The sequence below is a fragment of the Drosophila ananassae genome, chromosome XL (genome assembly GCF_017639315.1).
Source record: "Drosophila ananassae strain 14024-0371.13 chromosome XL, ASM1763931v2, whole genome shotgun sequence".
Taxonomy (NCBI): Eukaryota; Metazoa; Arthropoda; class Insecta; order Diptera; family Drosophilidae; genus Drosophila; species Drosophila ananassae.
In genome coordinates, this window is record NC_057931.1 from 15,002,726 (window position 1) to 15,028,570 (window position 25,845).

Here is a 25,845-nt window from a genome sequence, read left to right on the forward strand (position 1 = left end):
CTTAACTTAAGGACTTAAAACTTAAATTTTCCAACCATATCTCCCCAATGGTTAATACAGCTAGGCATGTTCTTGACTTTATAAAAAGATACTGTTACCGTTCATGGGTCTGGAGTACACAATATGTACACTTAGAAGACTTTGCTGGAATGCAAATCTTCATATTCTTCTTATCATAGCCGACTACTAATAAACTTACCATTGATAAGTATTCGTAATATCTTATCTCTGCAATCTTATTTTCCTGGTGCATTATCACGCTATCCAATGTCCCCTGTTAGATTTTTGCGCATGTGCCCACGTCTCGCCTGGACGTGAGTACAAAAGCTCCATGCCCCTGTCTTATTTTCGCCCAGAGTGTGTAACCCTTTATTTTCCACGCATTGGTCCCTAAGTTCCGGTTGGATCTAATGATTGTTTGAAACAGCCCCAAGCATTTTTAAAAAAGCAAGGTTGTGTTATTTCCGATCGTTCAGTTATATGGCAGCAATAGGATATAGTCGGCCATTCCTTATGACAGATCGGATTAGATTGGATTTTTAACTTAAAAAACACCAAAGTTATGCCAAATCCGATAGTTCTATGACAGCTATAGAATATAGTCGATATTCTGGCCACATATAACATGTGTGGAAAGTCCGTACCCTCTAACACCGAAGTTATGACATTTACGATCAATCTATAGCCGCCATATAGGCTATAGGATATAGTATACCGATCCCGGCGGTTCCGACTTTTATACTGCCCGACAAACAAAAGAAGGATGTGTGGAAAATTTCAACTCAATAGCTTTAAAACAGAGAGACTAGTTTGCGTAGAAACAGACAGACAGACAGACGGACAGACGGACATGCTCATATCGACTCAGGTGATGATCCTGATCAAGAATATATACACTTTATAGGGTCGGAGATGTCTCCTTCACTGCGTTGCACACTTTTAACCAAAATTATAATACCCTCTGCAAGGGTCTAATAAGCCCTTTTACTTACAATACGGGGTATATAAGTACAGGGTATCATTAAGGGGGCAGGATGGTTTGAGACTTAAAAAAAAAAATTTTTTTCAGAAATTTTTTATATAATAGAACATTATCTCAGGAATATCCTGTGAAAGTTTCATGTTGATCGGACTAAAGCTCGCAGAGATACCGATTTTCTAGTTACTTTCTTTTCATATACTTTCAATTGCTTTTAAAACTTTAGACGCGTTTTTCTCAATACAATTTTTTCAAGTCGGTGCGTACCGTAACTCAAAAAGTAATGCTCGAATCTAAATAAAATTTTTCACACATCTTTTATACAATAAATACACCTGCTCCATAACCTTTAAGCTCCACTGAACCAAAGTCTAGAACAAACATAGGTTCTATCACCCACAGTTTCCGCGGTACACCCAAGAGAAGAAATCGATCAAATTTTACCATATATAGAATTATGCAGGCCGTATAATTGCGATGACCATCATTGTTTCTAGTACATACCATTTTTGATGTATGTGTACCAACTAAAATTAGAAAATGGTATCTAGCAGTTACCATATCTTTGGAATACTCATCCAAAGTTGAAATCTCTGATTTTCTACATTAATTTTTGGTCTTCTGTGATTTTTTTCCAAACATTTTCCCATGGAAGATTTTTATTTTCTTATTGAAATCAGTAGATCATACCATGTTTTTTTTTTGCGCGGTTCCCACTGCATACGTACAGCCCACCTCCCGTCCAACCGACCGAGGGACGCTGCCGCGTAACGTACGGCTCGAATCGCGGGAATAAATCCGAGATAGATAAGCGAGGATTAGGAGAAAGATATTACGAGGAAGAGTGTTGCATAGATAAGGCGGTTAATATAAACGATTTAAGATTGTTAGTAGAGCAAAGTGATAAGATGTGGTAGAGACCATTGTAGTCCGAACATAATACCCTGAACGGATCGTGTTGGGCATATGTCGAACTACAATGGCTGAGGAGTAGAGGACGAAAGTTTCTGGTCCTTCTACTAGGAATGTTAAAGTTTAAACATGTTAGTAAATGCTGGCTGTCTATATTTCCATAAATAAGATTATATAGAAACATGACACCCAGCATCGTTCTACGATTTGTTAATGTTGGTAAGTTTATTAGTAAAAGTCTACTATGATAAGAGGAGAGGTAAAGATTTGCATCCCAATTAAGTCCCCTAAGAGCAAAAGAAAGGAAGTTTTTTTGTACAGATTCAATGTGATCTTGGTGTACTCCATATTGAGGACTCCAGACACACGATCCATACTCAAGAATCGGACGGACCAGTGATGTATATAACGTTTTAGTTATGTACGGGTCATTAAATTCTTTTGACCATCTTTTAAGAAAACCAAGCACACCCATAGCTTTATTAACAATGGTAGATACATGGTCGGTAAATTTAAGTTTCAAATCTAATAGGACACCTAGATCGTTAACCTGAGTTAATCGTTCTAAGGCGTTCCCATAGAGAAAGTACATAGCCTGGTGAGGACTAGATCGGTAAAAAGACATAAGTTTACATTTCGATCCATTAAGCTTTAGGTTATTTGCTAAACACCAATTTTGAAGTTTATCCAAATCGGATTGAAGTCTAGACTGGGCGCTAGTGAATTTATACTGAAGGCATAGCTTAACGTCATCAGCGTACATAAGTACAAGTGAATTAGTTAAGGCACGGGGCAAGTCGTTAATAAACAGAGTAAAAAGTAGGGGTCCAAGATGGCTTCCTTGGGGCACCCCCGATGTGGCGCGGACTACACGCGAGGTAACATCTTTAAAGAAAACACGTTGGGTTCTCCCTGATAAGTAGCTCGAAATCCACATAAGAAGATCAGTTGGGAATCCCAAAAGACTGAGTTTACTTATAAGAAGCGAACGGTTAACAGAGTCAAATGCTTTACTGAAGTCAGTGTATATGACGTCTGTTTGTAAGCCATTCCGGAAGCCATCCGTGATAAAAGATGTTAGCTCCAATAAGTTGGTAGTGGTGGAGCGGCGCTTCATGAAGCCATGCTGGCACGGAGTTATTATTGAACTACATAGGTGTTGCAAATGTGGAGTGATAAGATTTTCAAAAAGCTTTGGAATTGCTGACAATTTAGAGATGCCTCTATAATTAGCAGCGTCGGATTTTTTCCCTTTTTTATGCAGCGGAATAATGAAGGATTCCTTCCACATAAGGGGAAAGATCGAAGTTTCCAGCGATAGATTAAAGAGTTTAACAAGCGGTTTGCACAGTGCCTCGGCGCAGTACTTCAGAACACAGCCTGGTACTCCATCAGGGCCTGGCGAATACACGGGCTTAACCTTAAGAAGATCCGATAACACACCACTTTGATCGAAAGATGGGCAAAATATAAGGTTGACTAATTGGATATTATAAGTGTAAGGCTGAGCTAAACTGCTGCTAGGTGAATAGGTAGTTTGAAAAAACTGTGCAAAGAGATCGGCCATTGCCTGATCGGTGTTCGCATAAGAGTTCTCAAACGTAAGCAGTGGGGGAAAAGATACATGTTTACGCTTAGTGTTTACAAAGTTATAAAACTGCTTCGGATCCTGAGTAAACTGAATCCTGCAGCGGCGAATATAACTCCTATAACATTCTGCGTTATGCACGGTGAAATTGGACCGAGCTACTAAGTATCTTGAATAACTAACTGTACAGACAGATTATCTATGTTTGTTTAAAAGTCTACTCATACTATTCTTTAAATTTATAAGGTGCCTTGTATACCAAGGCGGATTCGTTGAAGCGGACGGATATTTCCACGGCACGCAAGCGTCGAAAAATATGTTCAAAGTGTAATAAAATTTTTGTAATCCAATGTTTATATCCTCGCATGCCAGTAAATCAGACCAATCAAATTCCAAAATTAACTTGTTTAATTTCATAAAGTCAGCCTTACGAAAGAAACGAACTTTCTGAGATTTAACTGTAGACTTAAGGTCAAAAAAGTAATTATTTTCGATTGAAACCTCAAGAGTGGGATGATATGGATCCTCAGGGTCAGAAAGGGGCAAAGTTCTGGAAAGAGTAATTCCATCAGGATCAGAAACGAAACATAAGTCCAACAGCCGACCTAAAGAATTTCTAACGTGGTTAATTTGCCCGAGTGACATGTCGAACATGCCCTCAGGGAAGTCATGGTGGGAGTTAAGCTGTAAAGACGGTGAATTATCAACATTTGACCACATAAGTCCTGGGATATTAAAGTCACCCAGAGCTATCAGCTGGTCACCATCAGACAGACGATCGAAAACCAAACGAATAGCGGACAAATGTTGCCAGTATGTTGGCGGTACGGACGAAGGTGGTATGTACGAACAAGTAACATACAAAGATTGATCGGACAAAGTGATTTTGATGCAAAGAAATTCAATGTCACCAAACTCTTGTGATTTTACCTCTTCAGAAGCGAATTTGGAGTCTACAGAAATTAGCACTCCTCCTCCCCTTCGCAAAGTTCTATCACATCTAAAAGTGGTGTACCTACTAGGAAAAACTTCGGAGCTTAAGATCTCCGGCTTTAACCAAGTTTCTGTAAATACAATAATGTGGGATGCAAAAGAAGAACTATCAGAATACAGTTTGGGAAGTTTACTACGTAACCCTCTTGTATTCTGATAGGTAAGTGTTAATGAAGACATTAGTTTTTTGAGATTGAGGAAGATGAGGTGGAAGGTTGATCAGTGGCCTTAACATGTGGGAGTTTTACACCCACAGGTTTGGTTATCTTTTTTTTCACCGTACTTGGCTGATGTTCTTGGACGAAAATGTTCTCTGGCCAAAAGCTGGCGGAACAGATCGTCTTGAACATCTGCAAGGGCACACGTATTTTAAAAGATGACGTGTGCCTGGTGTAAGAATATTTGAACTTTGTAATATCCACCACCTTTATGTCGGCTTTTGCTTTGGCTTTGATGTAAGCCGAGATATCAATCTCCGAAGTATCAGGGGCAAGCCGGGAAACAAAAATGTGTTTCGATGGTGGGATCACCTGCAAGGGTTTTGGTGCCGCCGTAACTAATACTGCGGCATCAGTGCGTACCGGGGGTCCGGACGGTTTATTACCCTGTTTGGTGGCTGTTACAGGAGTTTGAATTATTGGGTCTGGGATCACTTGAAGCGATGCCACAGAGGACATATCGGACAATTGCTCATTGAGTCCGAGACATTCGGAAGCCGAATTTTTCTCAGGTCCGGCCCTTGGGGTGGCCAGAGATATAAGCGGCTGCATAGTTGTCGGCTGAGCAGACTGAAGATTACTCGACCCGAGCACATCACTAAAAGCGGATTTCTTACGCTTTGGAGACTCATTTAGTAGTTGAAGACTACTAAACTGTGTATCAAGCGCACAGAGTTGGTCATTGATTTTTCGAAAACCACTAATCAACTCCTTGAAACCACTTTTAGTCTGCCTCATGAACGACCTCATTTCGTCCTGAACAGCACGACAACCGTCACAGCAAAAGTGGAGTCCAGACCTACGCGAGATTGCATCCGACACTGAGGCCGTGAACCCGGCACACTTAGCGTGTAAAACGTTTTCACAGAGCCAGCAATGGATGGTAGGCTGGGAAGACGAGATTGTCTTATTGCAAGACTTTAATGCACAGACCAATTTAAAATCCATAATTATTAAAAATTTGAATAATTAATTTATTAAAAATTATTTAAAATTAAATAATTAATTTATTAAAAATTTAAATAATTAATTTATTAAAAATTATTAAAAAAAATTAATAATTAATTTAAAAATATTATTTTATTTTATTAATGAGGAACCTTGAACCACTGTACCAAGGAAAAGAGAAGGGGAGATTAAAGAGAGCAGTTAGTGCAAGTTAGTAAGATTTAAAGAAATAGAGATAAGAATCTCTATTGAGCGAGAGTAGAAGCAAAAGAATAGCAACAACACCGTAGGAGATGAAGAAGCAGAGCAGGGCTATGTTTGGAAAGTAAGTTAAATAAATTATTATTTTACCTCCAAATATATCACTGCACACGCGAAGCGATACGGATCTAAAAAATTGCAATTTGTTTTTATATCAGTAAAGAAATAAACACCGATTGTTTATAGAAAGCTTATTGCAAATTTTACAAAAACGTAGTGCGCACAAAAAAAAACACGTCCGTCCGCTTTAAGATAAAGAGAGGAAGTGGAAGTTTTAATTTTGGATTTAAGGAAAAACTCGAAATAATTTTATTGAAATTATTATAGGTGGTTAAACAATATTTTCTTCAAGTAAATTGGAGTTTTTAATCTCCTATTTTCAAAAAGTCATGGCTATCTACAACTTCTGTAAAGCTTTACGAAACAAGCTGAACCTGCAATAGATACGTTTTGAACAAAGACACAGTTTCAGCAAGCCATCCGCAAGTGATGAACTAACGCTTTTGTTTTTTTTATTTTTTTTTTACCGTTTTTACGGGCAATAATGGGCTAATTTTTATGTAAAAATGGTACCTCCGACTTTACAACCGCACTAAAAATTCAAAATCGCATATTTTTCAAAATGGTTTCGTTCATCCGCACAAGAAACTAATATTTTAAGTAAATCAATTCAATTTTTTTATTTCCGATAACACTGTAAGGCCAGACTTTACGCACAGCAAGACAATAATTTTTTGAAGCGACTCCGGCCGACTCCCGTCACGGTATAAATAATAATTATTTCTTAACAAAAAAATACTTTCCTAGATACTTTCCAAATATAGCCATGTATCGTGTAAAAAAATTGAATAATTCTATTCACTCAGAAATGAAAAAAAAAATCGCAAAAATCTGCTTTTTTCAGCTTCTGAAACCATCCTGCCCCCTTAAGATTACCATAACAAATATAATTTCACAAATAGGGGTTTGATTCAAGTTTCTAAGTTTAATACCTTTAAATAATTTCGATCCATTGGTGTTATTACTTTTAGATCAAGCGTAGAACCACACGACTGTATGAGCAACAAAACCTGCTGATTTGAGTACCATTTGACATCTATTCCGGCAATATCAACCAGAAAGTCTCCTTCTTTTATACCGCCAAGCTTTAACAACCATTATAAAATAAAATTAAAATTCAATTTTTACATCAAAATTAATTTAATTTTATACTTACATCAGCAAGAGAATTTATTTTAACATATGAAATAATGACAGGTGAGTCTCCACGGACATTGAAACCAAAATTTTCCAAAATTTTTTTTGAGCCACCGGTATCTACTTCCTCGCATTCCAAAGGTAATAAGAAATTAAGAGTATTATCGTTATGGTATGTAGAGGAACCCTTTTGTAGACGTATATATCGTGGTGCCGTCCAATGTCGCCGTGCAGAAAAAATGGCAATCGGCCCCAGTTGCTTAAAAGGGTCCTCCACTTTATACGAAGTGAAATCCGGTCCCGTTAATGATAATGTAAACTTTGAGGATGCTAGGGAAAATTATTTTAGATGGAAATTTCTTTACCCTATAATTTACGTTACCTTCTATAGCTTGTTCCGAAACATCGTAGCACTCATCCAAGTCATTAGGTGCATCAAGCAATTTAAGTTTTTCGTAGTCTTCCCTCATCTTATAATAGGCATTTTGAATTACTTGAGTAAGCGATTTTTTATTCTTAAAAGTATGAGCGTAAGTGTTACTATATTCAGAATTATATAATCTATATAATTTACCTTTAGATACCGACACATTCGCTGAAATCGTTGCGCTTCCTCGAAATTTGCCCAAGCTTCTTTAAAATGCATATTTTTAAGAGCAATACAAGAAACGGCGGTCTCTTCCATTTCCTTGACTGTAGTCAAATCGTTCTTTGTCTCAAAAAAATTCTTTTTTATCGATTCTCTCAATGGCGTTTTATAGCTTGTTCGAGAGGGCAACGATACGTTTAAGCCATGCGACGCATCAATACTGCAAGCTTTATAATAATGCGCGAATGCTACAGACAATAAATATATATGTACATGTTTAACATTTATTCAATATTTGGTTAATAACATAGGTTAACACGAATTTCATTTTTCATTTCAAAACTGGCTTTTTATAGATGTGAATTTTCTAATCAACGTATCATGCTACAAATTTTTCCATCACTTCAAGTTTTTCATGTTACTACTTAAACTCATAAAAAAATGTCTAAATTTTTTTTAATTTAGGACCTGTGTATATATATAATATAATATAATCGTATCGTATATAATTTTTTAAAAATAATGTATCTCAGGTAATAAAAATATTTATTTAGCAACCCAAAAGTAAATAACTATACCAAAAAGTATCCTCCGAAGCTCCGTACGCCGGAATCTAAGCATAAACAGCTGCTGACAAACACACACAATAGATCTTTAGCTGAAAATCTGAGATATTTAATTTCTATTAAATGGCAGAAATCTAATTTTTTTAACTGAATGGACTGTGTATCATAGACAGCACCATCGATACTGATCATTTAAATTTTTTTTAACATTCCGAATTTTATATACACTACTGGCCAAAATAATAAGTACACGATATAGTGTTTATTTGTTTGGATATAACTCGATTTTTATGCAATGCACACCCGTCAATTTTTTTATATTAATAAGTTACAATGTTACACAATTTCTAAAACAAAATTGAAATATGGGCACCTCGTGTATTCAATACTAAGCTTAATTTTCTGCTGGGTGGGCGATTTTGGTCTGGTCAAAATAATAAGTACACCTGTGTATTTGATAAATTTTAAAGGATTAAAGCTAGATTCGAGTTAAGATTTGTTGGTTTTTATTATTTCCTAGCATATTTAAGGATATCCCAGGAAAAAAATTCTATAGTTGGGGCAAAAAAAAGAATTGTACAACAGAAAAAAAGAAAAATTGCTTTAATTCTGCAAAAGGAAGGATAAAGTCTTCGGGAAATCGCTAAAAGACTTGGGCAGTCATTATTTTTGATCCAGAATGCCCTAAAATTCAAGGTTCAATTCGAAACTCGAGTTCGGAAGAAGAAATCCTGTCAAACGACCGATACCCGAATCCTAAGTCTTTGCTGCTCATATTGACCATGAAATATCGTCTAGATCAGTTCGTCGTAGACTTACTAATGCTGGCTTACAAGGACGCATCGCCAGAAAAGTTCCTCTCCTTCGAGGGAATAATTTAAAGATGAGGAAACAGTTAGCCCAAAATCGTTTGGCATGATCTGGACCAGAGGGTTCCAAAAAGTGGAATAATGTCCTATGGAGCGACGAAACAAAAATAAATCTATTTGGTAACGACTCCAAAAAGAATGTACGACTTGTTTCGTCGACCCAAAGGCAAAGAATTCGACGCCCGGTACTCGAAATAGACCGTTAAACACGGAAGTGGAAACATTATGATTTGGGACTGTTTTTCTTGGCATGGAGTTGTCCCGATTCATCGGATTACCGATGCTATGACCCGATTTGGGTATAAAAATACATTGTCTGACATAATGCTGAGGAAGACATGCCCTTGAGACGGGTCTTTCTACAGGACAACGACCCAAAACACACATCAAAGCTGGTCAAGGCTTAGTTCACCGAAAACAAGGTGGACATAATGAAGTGGTCAAGTCAAACTGTAGACTTAAACCCAATAGAAAACCTATGGGGAGAGCTTAATCGTCGGATTAGCACAAATACATTTCAAAACAAGAAAGGAAAGCTAACTTCGGGCGGAGCCGAAGTTGATATACCCTTGCAGTTCAGTCGCAGTCCGCTAGGTGGCGCCACGCATCTTATATTATTAGATATATAGAAGATCGTATATAGTCGGCCGATCCTAATGAAATTTGGCAAATCAGATTATTTTGTCCAAAATAGAATCTGTACCAAGTCCCATCTTTCTAACTTAAAAAACACCAAAGTTATGCCAATTCCGATCGTTGTATGACAGCTATAGGATATAGTCGGCCGATCCTTATGAAATTTTGTACACAAGATATTTTGGTCAAATATAACATGTGTGGAAAGTCCCAACCCTCTAACTTAAAAAACACTAAAGTTATGGCATTTCCGATCAATCAGTTATATGGCAGCTATAGGATATAGTCGACCGATCCCGGCCGTTCCGACTTATATACTGCCTGCAAAGGAAAGAAGGGTGTGTGCAAAGTTTCAACTCGATAGCTTCAAAACTGAGAGACTAGTTTGCGTAGAAACGGACAGACGGACAGACGGACAGACGGACAGACGGACATGCTCATATCGACTCAGGAGGTGATCCTGATCAAGAATATATATACTTTATAGGGTCGGAGATGTCTCCTTCACTGCGTTGCACACTTTTGACCAAAATTATAATACCCTCTGCAAGGGTATAATAAAGAAGAATTGCAGCAATTCGAAGAGAAGACAAGGTTTGGAGACGTGCTGTAAATTAAATGCCCAGAATGCCGAAACGGATAACAAAAGTTATACAAAATATGGGGGGATATACTGGGTATTAGCATAAGATTACTATAAAAAAAAGAATTGAGAAAGTGTTTTTGATTTTTAAGTTAGAGCCTTTGAAGAATTGCTGTACTTTTTTTTTGACCAACCCTTTTTTATGTTTTTTAGGTTTAATACAAAATAAATTCTACAGATTTCGTGAAATATTGTTATGTTAAGTATTTTTATAATCAGCATTATACCAGAAAACTAAAAAAATTAGAATTGGTTCGTTAATAAAACGGTAACGGTAATAAAAAAAGATTTACGTGACATAAAAGAAATCTTATGAGCATGTACTTATTATTTTGGCCAGCAGTGTATATATTTTTCAGAAGAGTTCTGAGCAACGTCTTAGGGCTTTCAATGCTGCTATATTATATAATATTAAATTTTCGTTTGATCGAGTGAGGCACAATGTTATATTTTTTAAGAGAAGAAAATGATTACCTGATCAATACCAATTATTACTGAAATCGAATTTGACTAAAACTTTAACTGCATCTTCGTGCAGCAAAGAAATAATGTATCATTCATTTTCTTCTGCCAAATATTGGTTACTAAGTTATTGAGCGTTTTTGATAAATATATTCGGCTAGAAACAAATAATAATAAATGTTATGAGTTACCACATTTACAGCAATTCGGCCGACAAGATTGCAAGAGCTCGTTAAAACTCAGCCACAGTAAGCTCCACTTTGGAAATATTTAAAGTTTTAAAGAGAGAAAAATTGAAAATTAGGCATCTGGAGCGACTTAAGATTGCATTATCATCGAATGTTCGCAATAAATACGATAAATAGGGTAGGCCTAAGTGCGCCTCGTTGCGGGTCTCGGGCCAATGAATCATGTATTGGTGTGATGTTGGTGTTTTTCATCTTTAATTTTTAAATACTCTTAATACTATATTGTAATGGTACGACACGAGTAGCTTCTAGGTATATACGATATAGGAAAATGCATTTTGTTTTTATGCATAAAACCATTAAGACAGACTCGATCATGGCGTGAGATACTTTGAGGAATATAGAGCTACCATATTCTCAATACTCGAAAACGGAGTGTATTTCTGATGTTATTCTTTTGCCTTTCTCGATGGTTTCGTCAGACGCCAAACTGGTGTGCTGGAATGACATTTTGTGCTTCCAGATATAGTAGACAAAAAATGTAGTAGGCTTTTTGGTCTGTATGATAACGAAATTCTGACCTTATCGGGCCTCGGTGTCATTAAAATAATAGTTTTCAAAAATAGATTAAAAAATTGATTTGGTAGTGAAATTCTAATATGGGTCGACCAACTATATACGAATCAGAGAACTGCAAAACTCACTATTTTCATCTCATATCATAGATCGCGAACTTTTCATTCAACTCATCTCACTGCACAAAACACAGTGATGAGTAAAAATCGACTCATTTTGCCGTACACATCATTCCGATCATCTTGAGTCTTCGGTTAAAAAATTTGTCACTCAATTCAACTCACTGAACAAAACTCATTTTCTACTACACATCATTTCGATTAAAAAAAAAAGCGTGTGTTGACGAAGCATCATTCGGATCAATTTGAGTTGATCGCGTATGAGTAAACAAGGCGACACGATGTGAGCGTTACGACTGCATGTACAGCAACAATTTCTATGCGAGCTTCATGAAGCTTGTTGCCTGTTCTTCTTTTCGTTTCATGTTACTTTTTGTGTAGTTCACAATTAGTTTGCATTTTGTTATTTGATTGGTATGGAGGGTATCATTAAAAACAAGAAAGAAAAGCTAACTCGGGACGAGCCGAAGTTTATATACCCTTGCAGTTGAGTTGCAGTCCGCAAGGTGGGCCACGCATTTTAAATTATTAGAAATATAACGGATCGTATTTCCGATCCTTATGAAATTTGGCATATCGAATTATTTTGCCCAAAGAGGCATCCATTGAAAATCCCTTGCAGTTGAGTCGCAGTCCGCTAGGTGGCGCCACGCATCTTATATTATTAGATATATAGCGGATCGTATGTAGTCGGCCTATCCTTATGAAATTTGGCATATTGAATTATTTTGCCTAAAGAGTAATCTGTACCAAGTCCCATCTTTCTAACTTAAAAAACACCAAAGTTATGCCAATTCCGATCGTTCTATGACAGCTATAGTATATAGTCGGCCGATCCTTATGAAATTTTGTACATAAGATATTTTGGTCAAATATAACATGTGTGGAAAGTCTTAACCCTCTAACTTAAAAAACACCAAAGTTATGGCATTTACGTTCAATCAGTTATATGGCAGCTATAGGATATAGTCTACCGATCCCGGCCGTTCCGACTTATATACTACCTGCAAGAAAAAAAAGGATGTGAGCAAAGTTTCAACTCGATAGCTCCAAAACTGAGAGACTAGTTTGCGTAGAAACCGACAGACAGACAGACAGACGGACAGACAGACAGACGGACAGACGGACATGCTCATATCGACTCAGGAGGTGATCCTGATCAAGAATATATATACTTTATAGGGTCGGAGATGTCTCCTTCACTGCGTTGCACACTTTTGACCAAAATTATAATACCCTCTGCAAGAGTATAATGAATGCCCCACAAAGTGGAATTCAAATTTCACAATGTTTAAGTCTATTGTGGACAATTGGTTCAGCATTAATGAAATTCTGATAGAAAAACAGGAAAGCCAACAATTGTTGTAATAAACATATCAACGCTAAAACAATTGGTAGACTTATGTAGCGATTTTGAAATAATTTATAAGAAGATTCAATTCTGAAGTTCTTCCTCCCTTTGCTTTGTTATACCGTCCATTGAAAAAATGCGGCTTATTTGCGGGCCACAAGTGGAGGGCGTACCGGCCCTAGTAACTTTAAAAGCAAAGATTCGCAATAATGTTGATGAAATTTGGATTCCATAAAAAAAGCTGTGTGGCATAAAGCTGCTTGTTTTTTGTTTCCACCTGCGTTACAAATGCAGCCTAACGATCAAGACGCAATTAAGAAAAATTTGTATTACACAAATTAAGTACTTGGACGTTCCGATACTACAGAATTTTCATTTGAAAGCTCAACTTTTTCCACAAGTACACAAGTAGACAAATATCAAAATGTTTCTTTTTTTTTCCCAACCTAATTAAAAAGTCCTCACTGAATACCTTTAAAACACCTGAAGATGAGCTGGAAAGCTACTGTAAAGAAATGGTTGATATAGGAGATGACATTGATGTTTTAAAATGGTGGAGGGATAAAGAACAGATATTTCCCAGACTCTCCAAATTCGCACTTAAAGTTCACTCAATGCCGGCAACTAGTGCTGCTGCAGAGCGCGGATTTTCTTTGGCTGGTAACGTGATTACTGAAAAGAGAAACCGTCTTTGCCCAAAATTTGTCGACAGCCTAATATTTAAAAAAAACAAGAAAGTAAAGCTAACTTCGGATGGAGCCGAAGTTGATATACCCTCCGACCGTTCAGTTATATGGCGGCTATTGGATATAGTTGGCCGATCCCTATGAAATTTGGCAAATAAGATTATTTTGCCCAAAATGGAATCTGTACCAAGTCCCATCTTTCTAACTTAAAAAACAGCAAAGATGGGAATAATCAAACAATGTAAATGCGCGTTTGAGCATGGCGCAGTTGCGCCAATCAAAATCGCAAGAGGCACGAGATGAACGTAATCAAGAAAGACAATTGCAACGAAGAGAAGCACGAAGATTCATAGTTAATCGACTTAGAGGAATTGACCAACAACGCCAACAAGTTCATCGAGCATTTACATCAGGGGCATTTCTTCGACTAGCATTCCAGTACAAACCTGATGTTGTATATTCTGCTAAGTGATTATTGGTACTTTGGATAAGGAATGCCTGTATTGTCATGCACTTAAGTTTAAAAATGAGCCACTTGTGGATGTGTTGCTCATCAGGAAAAGTACAACTAACCGAAATCGAAACACCACCTGAACCATTGCGCGGTTTACTTCTCGGTACAGATCCAGATTCTAACCTGTTCCTGAAGTCAATTCGTACATGCTTCCAAATGACATCGTTTGGAGCAAAAGAAATAGCTAACATTATTGCTGAAAACGGTCAACATTTCAATTCCACGTTCAAAATCAAAGGCCAAGTGTATCACAAAGTTGCTCATTGCTGCCAATGCCGAAAGAATCTCGTAAATTTTTACAAATCTACTTTATGGGTGGTGAGGACTCTACAAGTACACTCGCCAATCGTGTGGATGCACGTTGCGCCTACCACAATCTCAATTCACCGTTTGCCAGGCGTATCATCGGCGAGCTGAACGCTCTGTTAAATGAGCACAATGACTTAATGAATTTATTCAATTCACACATGCACAAGCTAGAAAGTGACAATCACGCTATTGTTATCAATCCTGATAGAACACCAGCTGGAGAGCATATACGTAGATTCAACGCATCTGTTGTTAACGAAGTTGCTGGAATCATGATTAGTGACTGTACAGCTACGCGACAAATTGTGATTCGAAGAAGAAATAATGATCTTCAGTTCATCAGTGAAACTCACCGTTCATATAACGCCCTCCAATATCTATTAATTTTTTGGAAAGGAAATTGCGTTAATATTAAACAACGAGGTCCGTTAACAGGTAATTAATTCATTATTAACAACATAATTAAAGTATTAGTAAAGAATAAAAATTTCATTAATTTGAGTACATATTATTACAGGAGCCGAAACAAACAAGAACGTAAAATATTTGGCGGCTCTCTGTTACTCCTTTCAGGTGATTTCAGACAAACTCTTCCCGTTAGCATATGAAGTATATGTTCCCGTCCAGTATATGAAAATACAGGATGTATAAAATTACAAACGGGCTTCTGCACAATCGTCGACCCGCAAAATACTCTCATTGAACGCATATTTGCTAATGTACACACAGAAAGAGCGATTTTGTCAGCAAAAAATGTGGACGTCACTGCATTAAATTTACAAAAACAAAAGTTGTTGCCTGGGGACTTGGTGTCATACAAATCTATTGATGCAGTTTGCGATGGCAACGAAACTGTGAATTATCCAATTGAGTTTTTAAATTCATTGGATTTGCCAAGCATGCCGCCACACCATTTACAATTGAAGTTTGGAGCTCCGATCATTTAACTTGAACCCACCACGGCTGTGTAATGGTACACGATTAGTAATTAAGAAATTAATGAAAAATATCATTGAAGCCAGCATTTTGAATGGGAAGTTTCGAGGCGAAAATGTATTATTGAGACGAATCCCTATGATTCCTACAGATGTGCCAATTGAATTCAAACGGACTCAATTTCCAATTCGATTGGCATTCCCTATGACGATCAATAAGTCACAAGGCCAAACATTATCTGTATGTGGCTTATATTTGGAAACACCATGCATTCCCACGGACAAATATATGTTGCATGTTCTCGGGTGGGAAAACCATCCAGTTTATTTGTGCTGGCTAAGGCGGACAAACCAAGAATATTATGCACTGCATTACGCTGAGAAAATAATCCTATTCTAATTGGACTGTGTTTGCTGGGTTTTCTTGTTGATTAATAAAATTTATTGAATAAAAATTTGTATAGATTTTGCAGAGCTACGAAAACGCGATATGAACATTGAATTTAAGAAGACGGAGTGGGAAACGCGCGAGAAGGAAGCGTTTGAAACCACCCTTTGGAAAAATTTATTTGAAACACTATCAAATGACTAAAACATTTATGAAAATCGTATATATAACAATGGACATGCGCAAAAAATTTGAAACTACCCTTTGGAAACATTTATTTGAAACACTATCAAATGACTAAAAAATTTATGAAAATCTTATATATAAAATTCTCATGTCACGGTGTTAGTGTCTCTACTCCTCCGAAATGGCTCGACCGATTTTCGTGAAATTTTGTGAGCATATTCGTTAGGGCTGAGGATCGGACAACATATATTTTTCAATTTGAAATTTGGTCTCCCGCCTTCGCCGGTCCAGTTGTCATTCAGGTCCCCTATCTTACTCACTATACATTTTTTATTCATTTTGTATTGTGTAAGTTAACTGAAGTTAACCGCGCAACGGCAATGTCCGATTACTTTAGAGCTTACTCTGGCCAAACTTCTGACGTGCATAGCCGGCGAACACTGCATATTTGCGTGGCCGCTATGAAATATATTTTGTTACCTTTAAGTTTCAGTTTATGTTTGAGCTTCATACAATAAAAAAGTCTTATATCAATACTCCGGCACAAGCCGTAAAGGTCAAGCCTGCATTAGTTTTTTTAAATAAAAAATAAAAAAAGTAGTGAAATTGTGTTCCTTACACTGACAGCTAAAAAACTGCAGCCCCTTTAACTTTTTTACATTAGTTAATTTCCATTAATTGACTGACGGTTTAGCATTGTATTTTTATACCCTTGCAGAGGGTATTATAATTTTGGTCAAAAGTGTGCAACGCAGTGAAGGAGACATCTCCGACCCTATAAAGTATACATATTTTTGATCAGGATCACCTCCTAAGTCAATATGAGCATGTCCGTCTGTCTGTCTGTCTGTCTGTCTGTCGGTTTCTACGCAAACTAGTCTCTCAATTTTGGAGCTATCGAGTTGAAACTTTGCACACATCCTTTTTTTCCGGGATCGGTCGAATATATCCTATAACTGCCATATAACTGATTGATCGGAAATGCCATAACTTTGGTGTTTTTTAAGTTAGAGGGTTCACACTTGTTATATTTGACCAAAATATCTTATGTACAAAATTTCATAAGGATCAGCCGACTATATCCTATAGCTGTCATAGAACGATCGGAATTGGCATAACTTTGGTGTTTTTTAAGTTAGAAAGATGGGACTTGGTACAGATTACTCTTTAGGCAAAATAATTCAATATGCCAAATTTCATAAGGATAGGCCGACTACATACGATCCGATATATATATAATAATTTAAGATGCGTGGCGCCACCTAGCGGACTGCGACTCAACTGCAAGGTTATATCAACTTCGGCTCCGCCCGAAGTTAGCTTTCCTTTGTTGTTATATAATTTTTTTGTAAACCATTTACTTTCCAATATTGTTTTCATTTCTTTTTTTCTGTATAAATAAAAAAACATTTTTATCCAACACAAAGTTGCAGAATAAAAAATTCTTAACCAAGACAAAAGAATCACTAAATCAAAATTTAATTTCCAATCCAAAATAATTCATATATCTGGATGCATTTAATTCAGCTTTTATATGTCTCTTTTGTTACACAAGAATTCTTGGTATTAGCTGCGCAGTCTTGGTTATTTGTTTTTCTTTTCCGTTTTATTTCCCCACTCCGTTTTCGGGAATACGATACGGCCGCGCATGCAGTGTGTAGCTACAGCTTCACTAGAGCAATCCCTTCTAACGATACAGAAGCGTAAGACGATTCTCCAGTGATTCTGAGTCCGAGACCGAAAGGCCGGCCAGATCTTCCACCCCAAAAAGCGCAAACGCTAGAGCACTCATATACGCGAACATGGCTTTCAGCATGGAACAAATGATAGTGGCTGTCAGGCGGCCGTTCAACATGCCGTTCAAGAAGCCAATATGGAGAGCCAACGTAGGGAAAATGAACTTCCCTTGGCTATACAACAGCTAACCGAACAGGTCAAAGCAGTTCCAATCGCTCCCGCGCAAGCGGAAGCTCCCAAAATCAAAGCATATGAACCTATAGAAATTAGGGACAAGGTCAAATGTGACGAGGCCCTAGATGCCGTCAAGTGCCTGCCCGAATTTACGGGAGCGCAGGACGCATACGTTTCCTGGCGGCAAGCGGCAGTACCCGCATATTATATTTTTAGGAACTACGTAAATAGCTCGCGCCATTATCAGGCCGTTATCATTATTAGGAGTAAAATAAGAGGCCCTGCCGATGCCGTGCTATCCTCGTTTGGCACTGTGCTGAATTTCGACGCGATTATAAATCGACTCGACTTTACGTACAGTGAAAAGCGTCAGATTCACGTAATCGAGCAGGAGATGGATACTCTCAGGCAGGGAAATATGACCCTTCTGCAATACTATGACGAGGTCGAGAAAAAACTGACCTTGCTTACCAACAAAGCCACCATGTCGTACGAGGCCTCGGCGGCAATGGTTTTGTATGACAAATTCCGGGACGACACACTTCGAGTATTTATCTCGGGACTCAAGCGCAGCCTTACGGATGTCCTTTTTTCGGCAAAGCCGAAAGATATGCCTTCAGCCCTCGCTTTGGCACAAGAAGTATAATCTAACCACGAGAGATACTCCTTCGCGGCTTCGTTTGCCAGAAGCCAGGAGGACAAGGATAAAAAACATTATCCAAAGGCGCAAGAGCAGACAGGCGCTGGCAAAAATCCATTCTACACCTAGCAACACAAGACGCAAGTGCACTTTGCCCCACACAGTGAAAGCACCCCCGAACCCATGGATGCTGATCCATCACTGTCCAGGATGCTTAAGCCATCTCAAGCCCCGGCATACCAAAGCAGGAAACCGATCGATCGGGCCCATACAAACGGCAGAGGGTCAACCACGCGAAGAGTAACGGGGCTAGAAATGAAGCTTTTAATAGACACGGGCGCGTCAAAAAATTTCATCCGTCCATACGAAAGGTTGAAAGGCGTTCGCCCAGTAGATTCGCCGTTTTCGGTACATTCTATCCACTGTATTACCACAATCACAAAAAAATGCTTCGTATCCTTATTCAACTTGAAGGCTACGTTCTTCATCTTACCAGATTTGTCCTCCTTTGACGCCATCATCGGTCTTGACCTGTTAAAACAGGCAGGGGCATCGCGTTGCCTAGCTTCCGGCCATCTGAAATGGGGCTCCAAAGTAGAAAAGCTAGAATTCCAAGCATGCCCCAACGTAAATTTTATTGAAGGGGACTGCTCCAGTGCACCACCTTCAGTCAGAAAAACATTTTCAAAAATGCTAAGCGACATGAAAAATGCCTTCGCGAACGCAAGTGAGGCGTTACCTTACAACACGTCAGTGGTGGCCACCATCAGGACAGTTGATGAGTGCCCATTTATGCCAGACCCTACCCTCGGGTACGGGTCAGCCGATTTCGCCAATGGCGAAATTCAAGACCTACTAAAAAACGGCATAATCCAGGAGTCGAGATCTCCCAACAATAACCCAATATGGGTAGTAGACAAAAAGGGCACCGACGAGTCCGGCAACCATAAGATGCGTCTGGTATTAGACATTCGAAAGTTAAGCGAGAGGACAATACCTGATCGCTACCCCATGCCAATTATTTCTATGAAACTAGGGAATTTAGGCAAGGCCAAATACTTCACAACGCTCGATTTGAAGTCTGGCTACCACCAAATTACACTGGCGGAACGTGACCGTGAAAAAACTTCCTTTTCCGTAAACGGGGGAAAATACGAGTTTCGCCGACTGCCATTCGGGTTGAGGAATGCTGCCAGCATCTTTCAAAGAACCATCGACGACATACTGCGAGAGCAGATTGGCAAATTTTGCTATGTCTATGTCGATGATGTCATCATTTTCTCAGAAGACGAAAACGCCCACATACGGCACGTAGACTGGGTCTAAAGAGCCTGCATGACGCCAACATGAGAGTGTCAGCGCAGAAATCGGTCTTCTTCAAAAAAAGCGTTAACTTTTTGGGGTTTGTAGAATTAATGTAGAAAATTAAGTTTTGAATTGTATTGAAGTCTAGAATAAGTTAGCATAGGGCGGAGCTCCCGTAAATTCGCCCAGCTTCGCCGCAATAGATAATCTAGGCCTAAGTGATTTGTTGCATATAATCGAATTTATAAAGTGGAAGGTATCCAAAAGGTATCCGGAACCTACCTGTTAGCGTACTCCAGCAAGGTGGTGCTCAACGGAACCTGGTTCATAAACCAGCTGGGGAGCTCACTGAAAAAACCTGCTGTGTCGGCTATGACAATAATAAACGTCACTGCTCACTACAACCGTCTCAACCTCCCGTTTCTCCATGAGCTTAACCTAAGTAACCTACACCACATCGGGGCCCTCAGAGAAAGACTGTCATCGGAATCCCGTCTCAACATTTGCCTTATTCTACTGGCTGCCCTTTCACTATGCGCAATCCTGTGGATTGCCAAATATCACCTGAAGGCCAATCGCCGCAGGAAATCGAGGGCCGACGACGATGTAGAACGAGTGGGTCCTCGGGATGACGACCATTTAAAGGAGGGAGGAGTTAACACGCGCAGGCAGAATTTAGGAAAAGTGCCAAATTGCACACCGGATCCGGTGGCCCGCACGCGTAACGAAAGAGGTGCTGACTACGCATTCCAAGGGCAACTGTCCGCGGACCGGCTCGGGCACTTGCGCAACGAGTGATCGTTGCTGGCCGGATACGGAATGCTGACACTGCAACTGGGCAACTGCGCCGCAGCCCAACGAAGGCTTCGAAGTACAGCCCGGGTAGTATTCTAATTTAGTCTTAAGTAGAACTCCGCAGTCTTAGCTCGCGTTATATTTTATTCTTTGTCAGTAGCACTAGCCCTAACGGGCTTGTGTGAAACAAATGATTTATAAATTCAGTGAACTCCGCAGCCTGAGCTCGCGTTATATTTTATTCTTTGTCAGTAACCCCAACCCTAACGGGCTTGTGTGAAACAAATGATTAAGGGGGCATGCGCACTTATAATTTTGAAAAAATCGAATTTTTTTTTTTTGCATTTTCCTAAAGTATATACATTTAGAAATGTGTCCACAATTTTTGAAATGATCCGGTGAAAATACACTGAGCTACACATGTTGAAAGGGAGGGGCCTCCGGTAAGTGTATTGGTGAGTTGAAACTTTAAACACGTTTTTCTCAAAACTACGTTTTTGAAGTCGGTTTGACTCTTACTCGAAAACTAGTGACCCGATTGTCTTGAAATTTAGCATGCTCTTTTATTACATAATAATCTAGTACTTAATCGAAGAATGGATTTATGCAAAAATTTTTTTTTACAGCTGAAAAACTACCGTTTTTTTTTAACGAAAAACGATTTTTAAACTTTGAAAGGTCGCCATTTTGTCAAATATTTTTTTTTTATGTAAATCCGTTTCATTTTTTGATTTCAAACGATCCAGATTTTCACAGTGTTGGTCACCGCAACTCGTCTTTTTCGGACGGACCTCACTTCGACGGGCCATAACTTTGAAACCCCTAAATATTTTCTACTTTTTTTTCAAATTTAAGTTAAAATAATGTACTTTCACATAAAAAAACGACTTTTCAAAAAAATTCAATAGTTTACGAGAAAAAAATTCGGAAAAAATGCCTATTTTTTGGCCCTCCAACTCCTCCAATATATTAAATATTGTAAAACCCACACAACAATAACGAATATTATTAACTGGCGCCCAAACGTGATAAAAAACCCGCACCCAATTCGGAAAATTACGTAAATTCGGTTTTTTAAGCGCCGTCTATGCGTAGCGTATCAGCGATTTTGTGACACGTGGTGTATGGGAAGGCAAAATGCCGTTTAGGATAATGTCGATCAAAAGGCACTAGGATTAGTCTGATCTTAAACATAAAGCCCAGCCAATTATTGCACATGAAAACGTGTAATACTGCAAGAGAGATTGCAAAAAAAATATTTTTGTGTCTATTAATGAAAAAAATTCGCAAATATTCGCAAGAACATGGAAATTTGATAAGAACAAACCGTTAATAAGAAACTACAAAAAAGCATGCATTCGCGCAGTAAAAGAGAATAATCTTTACGTAAACAAAATGGCGAACAGTTTCGTTTGCATAGTAAAAATCGAAAGTGAAAACGCTAATTGGAAAATGCCATTTAAAGAACCTATGCAAAAAGTGCTTAGCATAGCAAGTATTCGGTATGAATGTAAATCGTATTCCAGCAACCAAAAGTTACGATAAGTGTTATGCCTTGATAATTAGTATATACAAAATCTCTTTCGGGGAAGTACGGTACTTCGTAACTTTTACTAACAACTTTCACATATTTTATGTGAACAAAAAAATTTTTTATACCCTTGCAGAGGGTATTATAATTTTGGTCAAAAGTGTACTACTATAACTAAACTATATCCTATAGCTGCCATATAACTGATTGATCGGAAATGCCATAACTTTGGTGTTTTTTAAGTTAGAGTGATGGGACTTGGTACAGCTTCTATTCTGGACAAAATAATCTGATTTGCCAAATTTCATAAGGATTGACGACTATATGCTATCCGCTATATATCTAATAATATAAGATGCGTGGCGCCACCTAGCGGACTGCGACTCAACTGCAAGGGTATATAAACTTAGGCTCCGCCCGAAAATAGCTTTCCTTTCTTTTTTTTTTTTAATATTTTTTAAATAAAAATGTTGTAAGGTTATATGGAGTGACAGAAAAATCAAAGCCTTTATATGGGATAACGAAACCGAATTTCGTTAGCTACTAAATCTCATGATGACGAGTCAAAGACTAATTATGGTATAAGTTATGTTAATTATTGCATTAGCGATTGAGTGACATATATGCATCAAATCGATGTCCCTTGATGGGAATTATCTTAAAGCTTATTAAGATATTGGCTAGATGTATGGATGTATAGGCTGAAGTGGCTGTGAGTATACTAGTCATCTAAATGAAATGATACTGATAGCACAATAGCGTTATACTATATATTAACACTGACAGATTACATCATAATTGCTAGTCACACGGAAGCTGATCTGTAAGATTTTAAGCGCCTAATATCGAAAAAGTTTGAAATGTCGAAGTTGTGCATTGTAGATGGAGGTCCTTACAAATAATTTTTATACCCTTGCAGAGGGTATTATAATTTTGGTCGAAAGTATGCAACGCAGTGAAGGAGACATCTCCGACCCTATAAAGAATATATATTCTTGATCAGGATCACCTCCTGAGTCGATATGAGCATGTCCGTCTGTCCGTCTGTTCGTTTCTACGCAAACTAGTCTCTCAGTTTTAAATCTATCTAAACTTTCCACACACCCTTATTTCCTTTGCAGGCAGTATATAATTCGGAACGGCCGGGATCGGTCGACTATATCCTATAGCTGCCATATAACTGATTGATCGGAAATGCTATAACTTCGTTGTTTTTCAAGTTAGAAGGATGGGAGGATGGGTACTACTATAACTAAACTATATCCTATAGCTGCCATATAACTGATTGATCGGAAATGCCATAACTTTGGTGTTTTTTAAGTTAGAGAGATGGGACTTGGTACAGCTTCTATTCTGGACAAAATAATCTGATTTGCCAAATTTCATAAGGATTGGCGACTATATGCTATCCGCTATATATCTAATAATATAAGATGCGTGGCGCCACCTAGCGGACTGCGACTCAACTGCAAGGGTATATAAACTTAGGCTCCGCCCGAAAATAGCTTTCCTTTCTTTTTTTTTTTTAATATTTTTTAAATAAAAATGTAAGGTTATTTGGAGTGACAGAAAAATCAAAGCCTTTATATGGGATAACGAAACCGAATTTCGTTAGCTACTAAATCTCATGATGACGAGTCAAAGACTAATTATGGTATAAGTTATGTTAATTATTGCATTAGCGATTGAGTGACATATATGCATCAAATCGATGTCCCTTGATGGGAATTATCTTAAAGCTTATTAAGATATTGGCTAGATGTATGGATGTATAGGCTGAAGTGGCTGTGAGTATACTAGTCATCTAAATGAAATGATACTGATAGCACAATAGCGTTATACTATATATTGACACTGACAGATTACATCATAATTGCTAGTCACACGGAAGCTGATCTGTAAGATTTTAAGCGCCTAATATCGAAAAAGTTTGAAATGTCGAAGTTGTGCATTGTAGATGGAGGTCCTTACAAATAATTTTTATACCCTTGCAGAGGGTATTATAATTTTGGTCGAAAGTATGCAACGCAGTGAAGGAGACATCTCCGACCCTATAAAGAATATATATTCTTGATCAGGATCACCTCCTGAGTCGATATGAGCATGTCCGTCTGTCCGTCTGTTCGTTTCTACGCAAACTAGTCTCTCAGTTTTAAATCTATCTAAACTTTCCACACACCCTTATTTCCTTTGCAGGCAGTATATAATTCGGAACGGCCGGGATCGGTCGACTATATCCTATAGCTGCCATATAACTGATTGATCGGAAATGCTATAACTTCGTTGTTTTTCAAGTTAGAAGGATGGGAGTTATATCCCATCAATAATATATTCCTCTTTGGGCAAAATAATTCGATATGCCAAATTTCATAAGGATCGGCCAACTATATACGATCCGCTATATTTCTAATAATATAAGATGCGTGGCGCCACCTAGCGGACTGCGACTCAACTGCAAGGGTATATAAACTTCAGCTCCGCCCAAAGATAGCTTTCCTTTCTTGTTTTTGGTATGTAAAGTCATCAAGATATACATAGCTTATTATGTAAAGTTGTAAGTTATGCAATCATTCTATTGAAGCTGGAGGCTCGCCAACAAAGGTATTTGATAGACTCACTCATATATAACGAGTGGGACAAGGCCAAACAAGTGCGGTCTATCAATATTCAGCACAAGTCGTGTTTAAAGTCCGGCCAAGATCTGTCATTTTTGAAAAAGACCTTTAATAAAAACCTTTGTTATTTCTATCAACCCTGCTCACTCAATAAATGCCCACTCAGCATTTATCTAACACTCTGATACTGCATTTTTTATACGGATCGGCCAAATATTTCCGAGTAAAAACTATTCAAATAATAATAAATATTTTTTTTTCAATAATTTAAAGTATAAACCCACCTTTATAGAGCTCGGCCTTAAGGGGTACCAGTCCCGCCCAACACTCGGGCAAACACGTATGTGTATTATTCGCTTGAATATTTTTATGCATCTGAAGGTATTCACTTGAGAGTTGTGCAGCCTCTCCGGCTAGATCTCTGAACATCTATATATTTTTTTTAATATTATATAAATAATAACATATTTATAATAATTTAAAAGGGTGTAAAAAAGTCTTGCGCTGTTATCGATATGTCTCTCTGCGAGCGCATAGTTATAGTTGTATTCATCGCATCAGGTTATGTGCTATAGCTTGCTGGAAAGGTTTTTCACGCGCTTACATACATGCTAGAAATTTTGTTGTTTGATTCAGTCATTTGTGAGTTATTTCGTCGCAAACATGGAGCCAAATAAAAATAAACTTCGGCATATTTTACAGTTTACGATAAAGACAAAAATGAATCTCAAGACGCCAATAAAATACTTAAATACGCCAGAAAAACTCGTTATTAATCATTTGAAGAAGCTTAAATTCACAAAGGAGCTCGATACCCCACGAATTAATACAGATAAACATCATTAACAACATCGACCAATGGGAATCATAGCTGAAACGGAACAAAATCGATTCGTTTCTCAAACGTGGGTGCCTTATAAAAACGTATAGCGGCC

The 25,845-nt window shown here is 38.0% G+C and overlaps 1 protein-coding gene across 6 annotated transcripts in view; it reads right to left on the reverse strand.

Annotated features, from left to right (window-relative positions):
- The window catches only part of LOC6502899 (rhophilin-2), a 115,381-nt gene that overhangs the window by 24,983 nt on the left and 64,553 nt on the right, over positions 1 to 25,845 (reverse strand). For all 6 annotated transcript variants that reach the window (XM_001963598.4, XM_014905761.3, XM_014905762.3 and 3 more), the window contains 5 exons: positions 25,195 to 25,339; positions 7,671 to 7,933; positions 7,479 to 7,611; positions 7,116 to 7,426; positions 6,892 to 7,044 (listed from right to left, as the gene is read on the reverse strand). In XM_001963598.4, the coding sequence (XP_001963634.2) occupies positions 6,892 to 7,044; positions 7,116 to 7,426; positions 7,479 to 7,611; positions 7,671 to 7,933; positions 25,195 to 25,339 (1,005 nt within the window). The remainder of the gene's footprint in view (positions 1 to 6,891; positions 7,045 to 7,115; positions 7,427 to 7,478; positions 7,612 to 7,670; positions 7,934 to 25,194; positions 25,340 to 25,845) is intronic.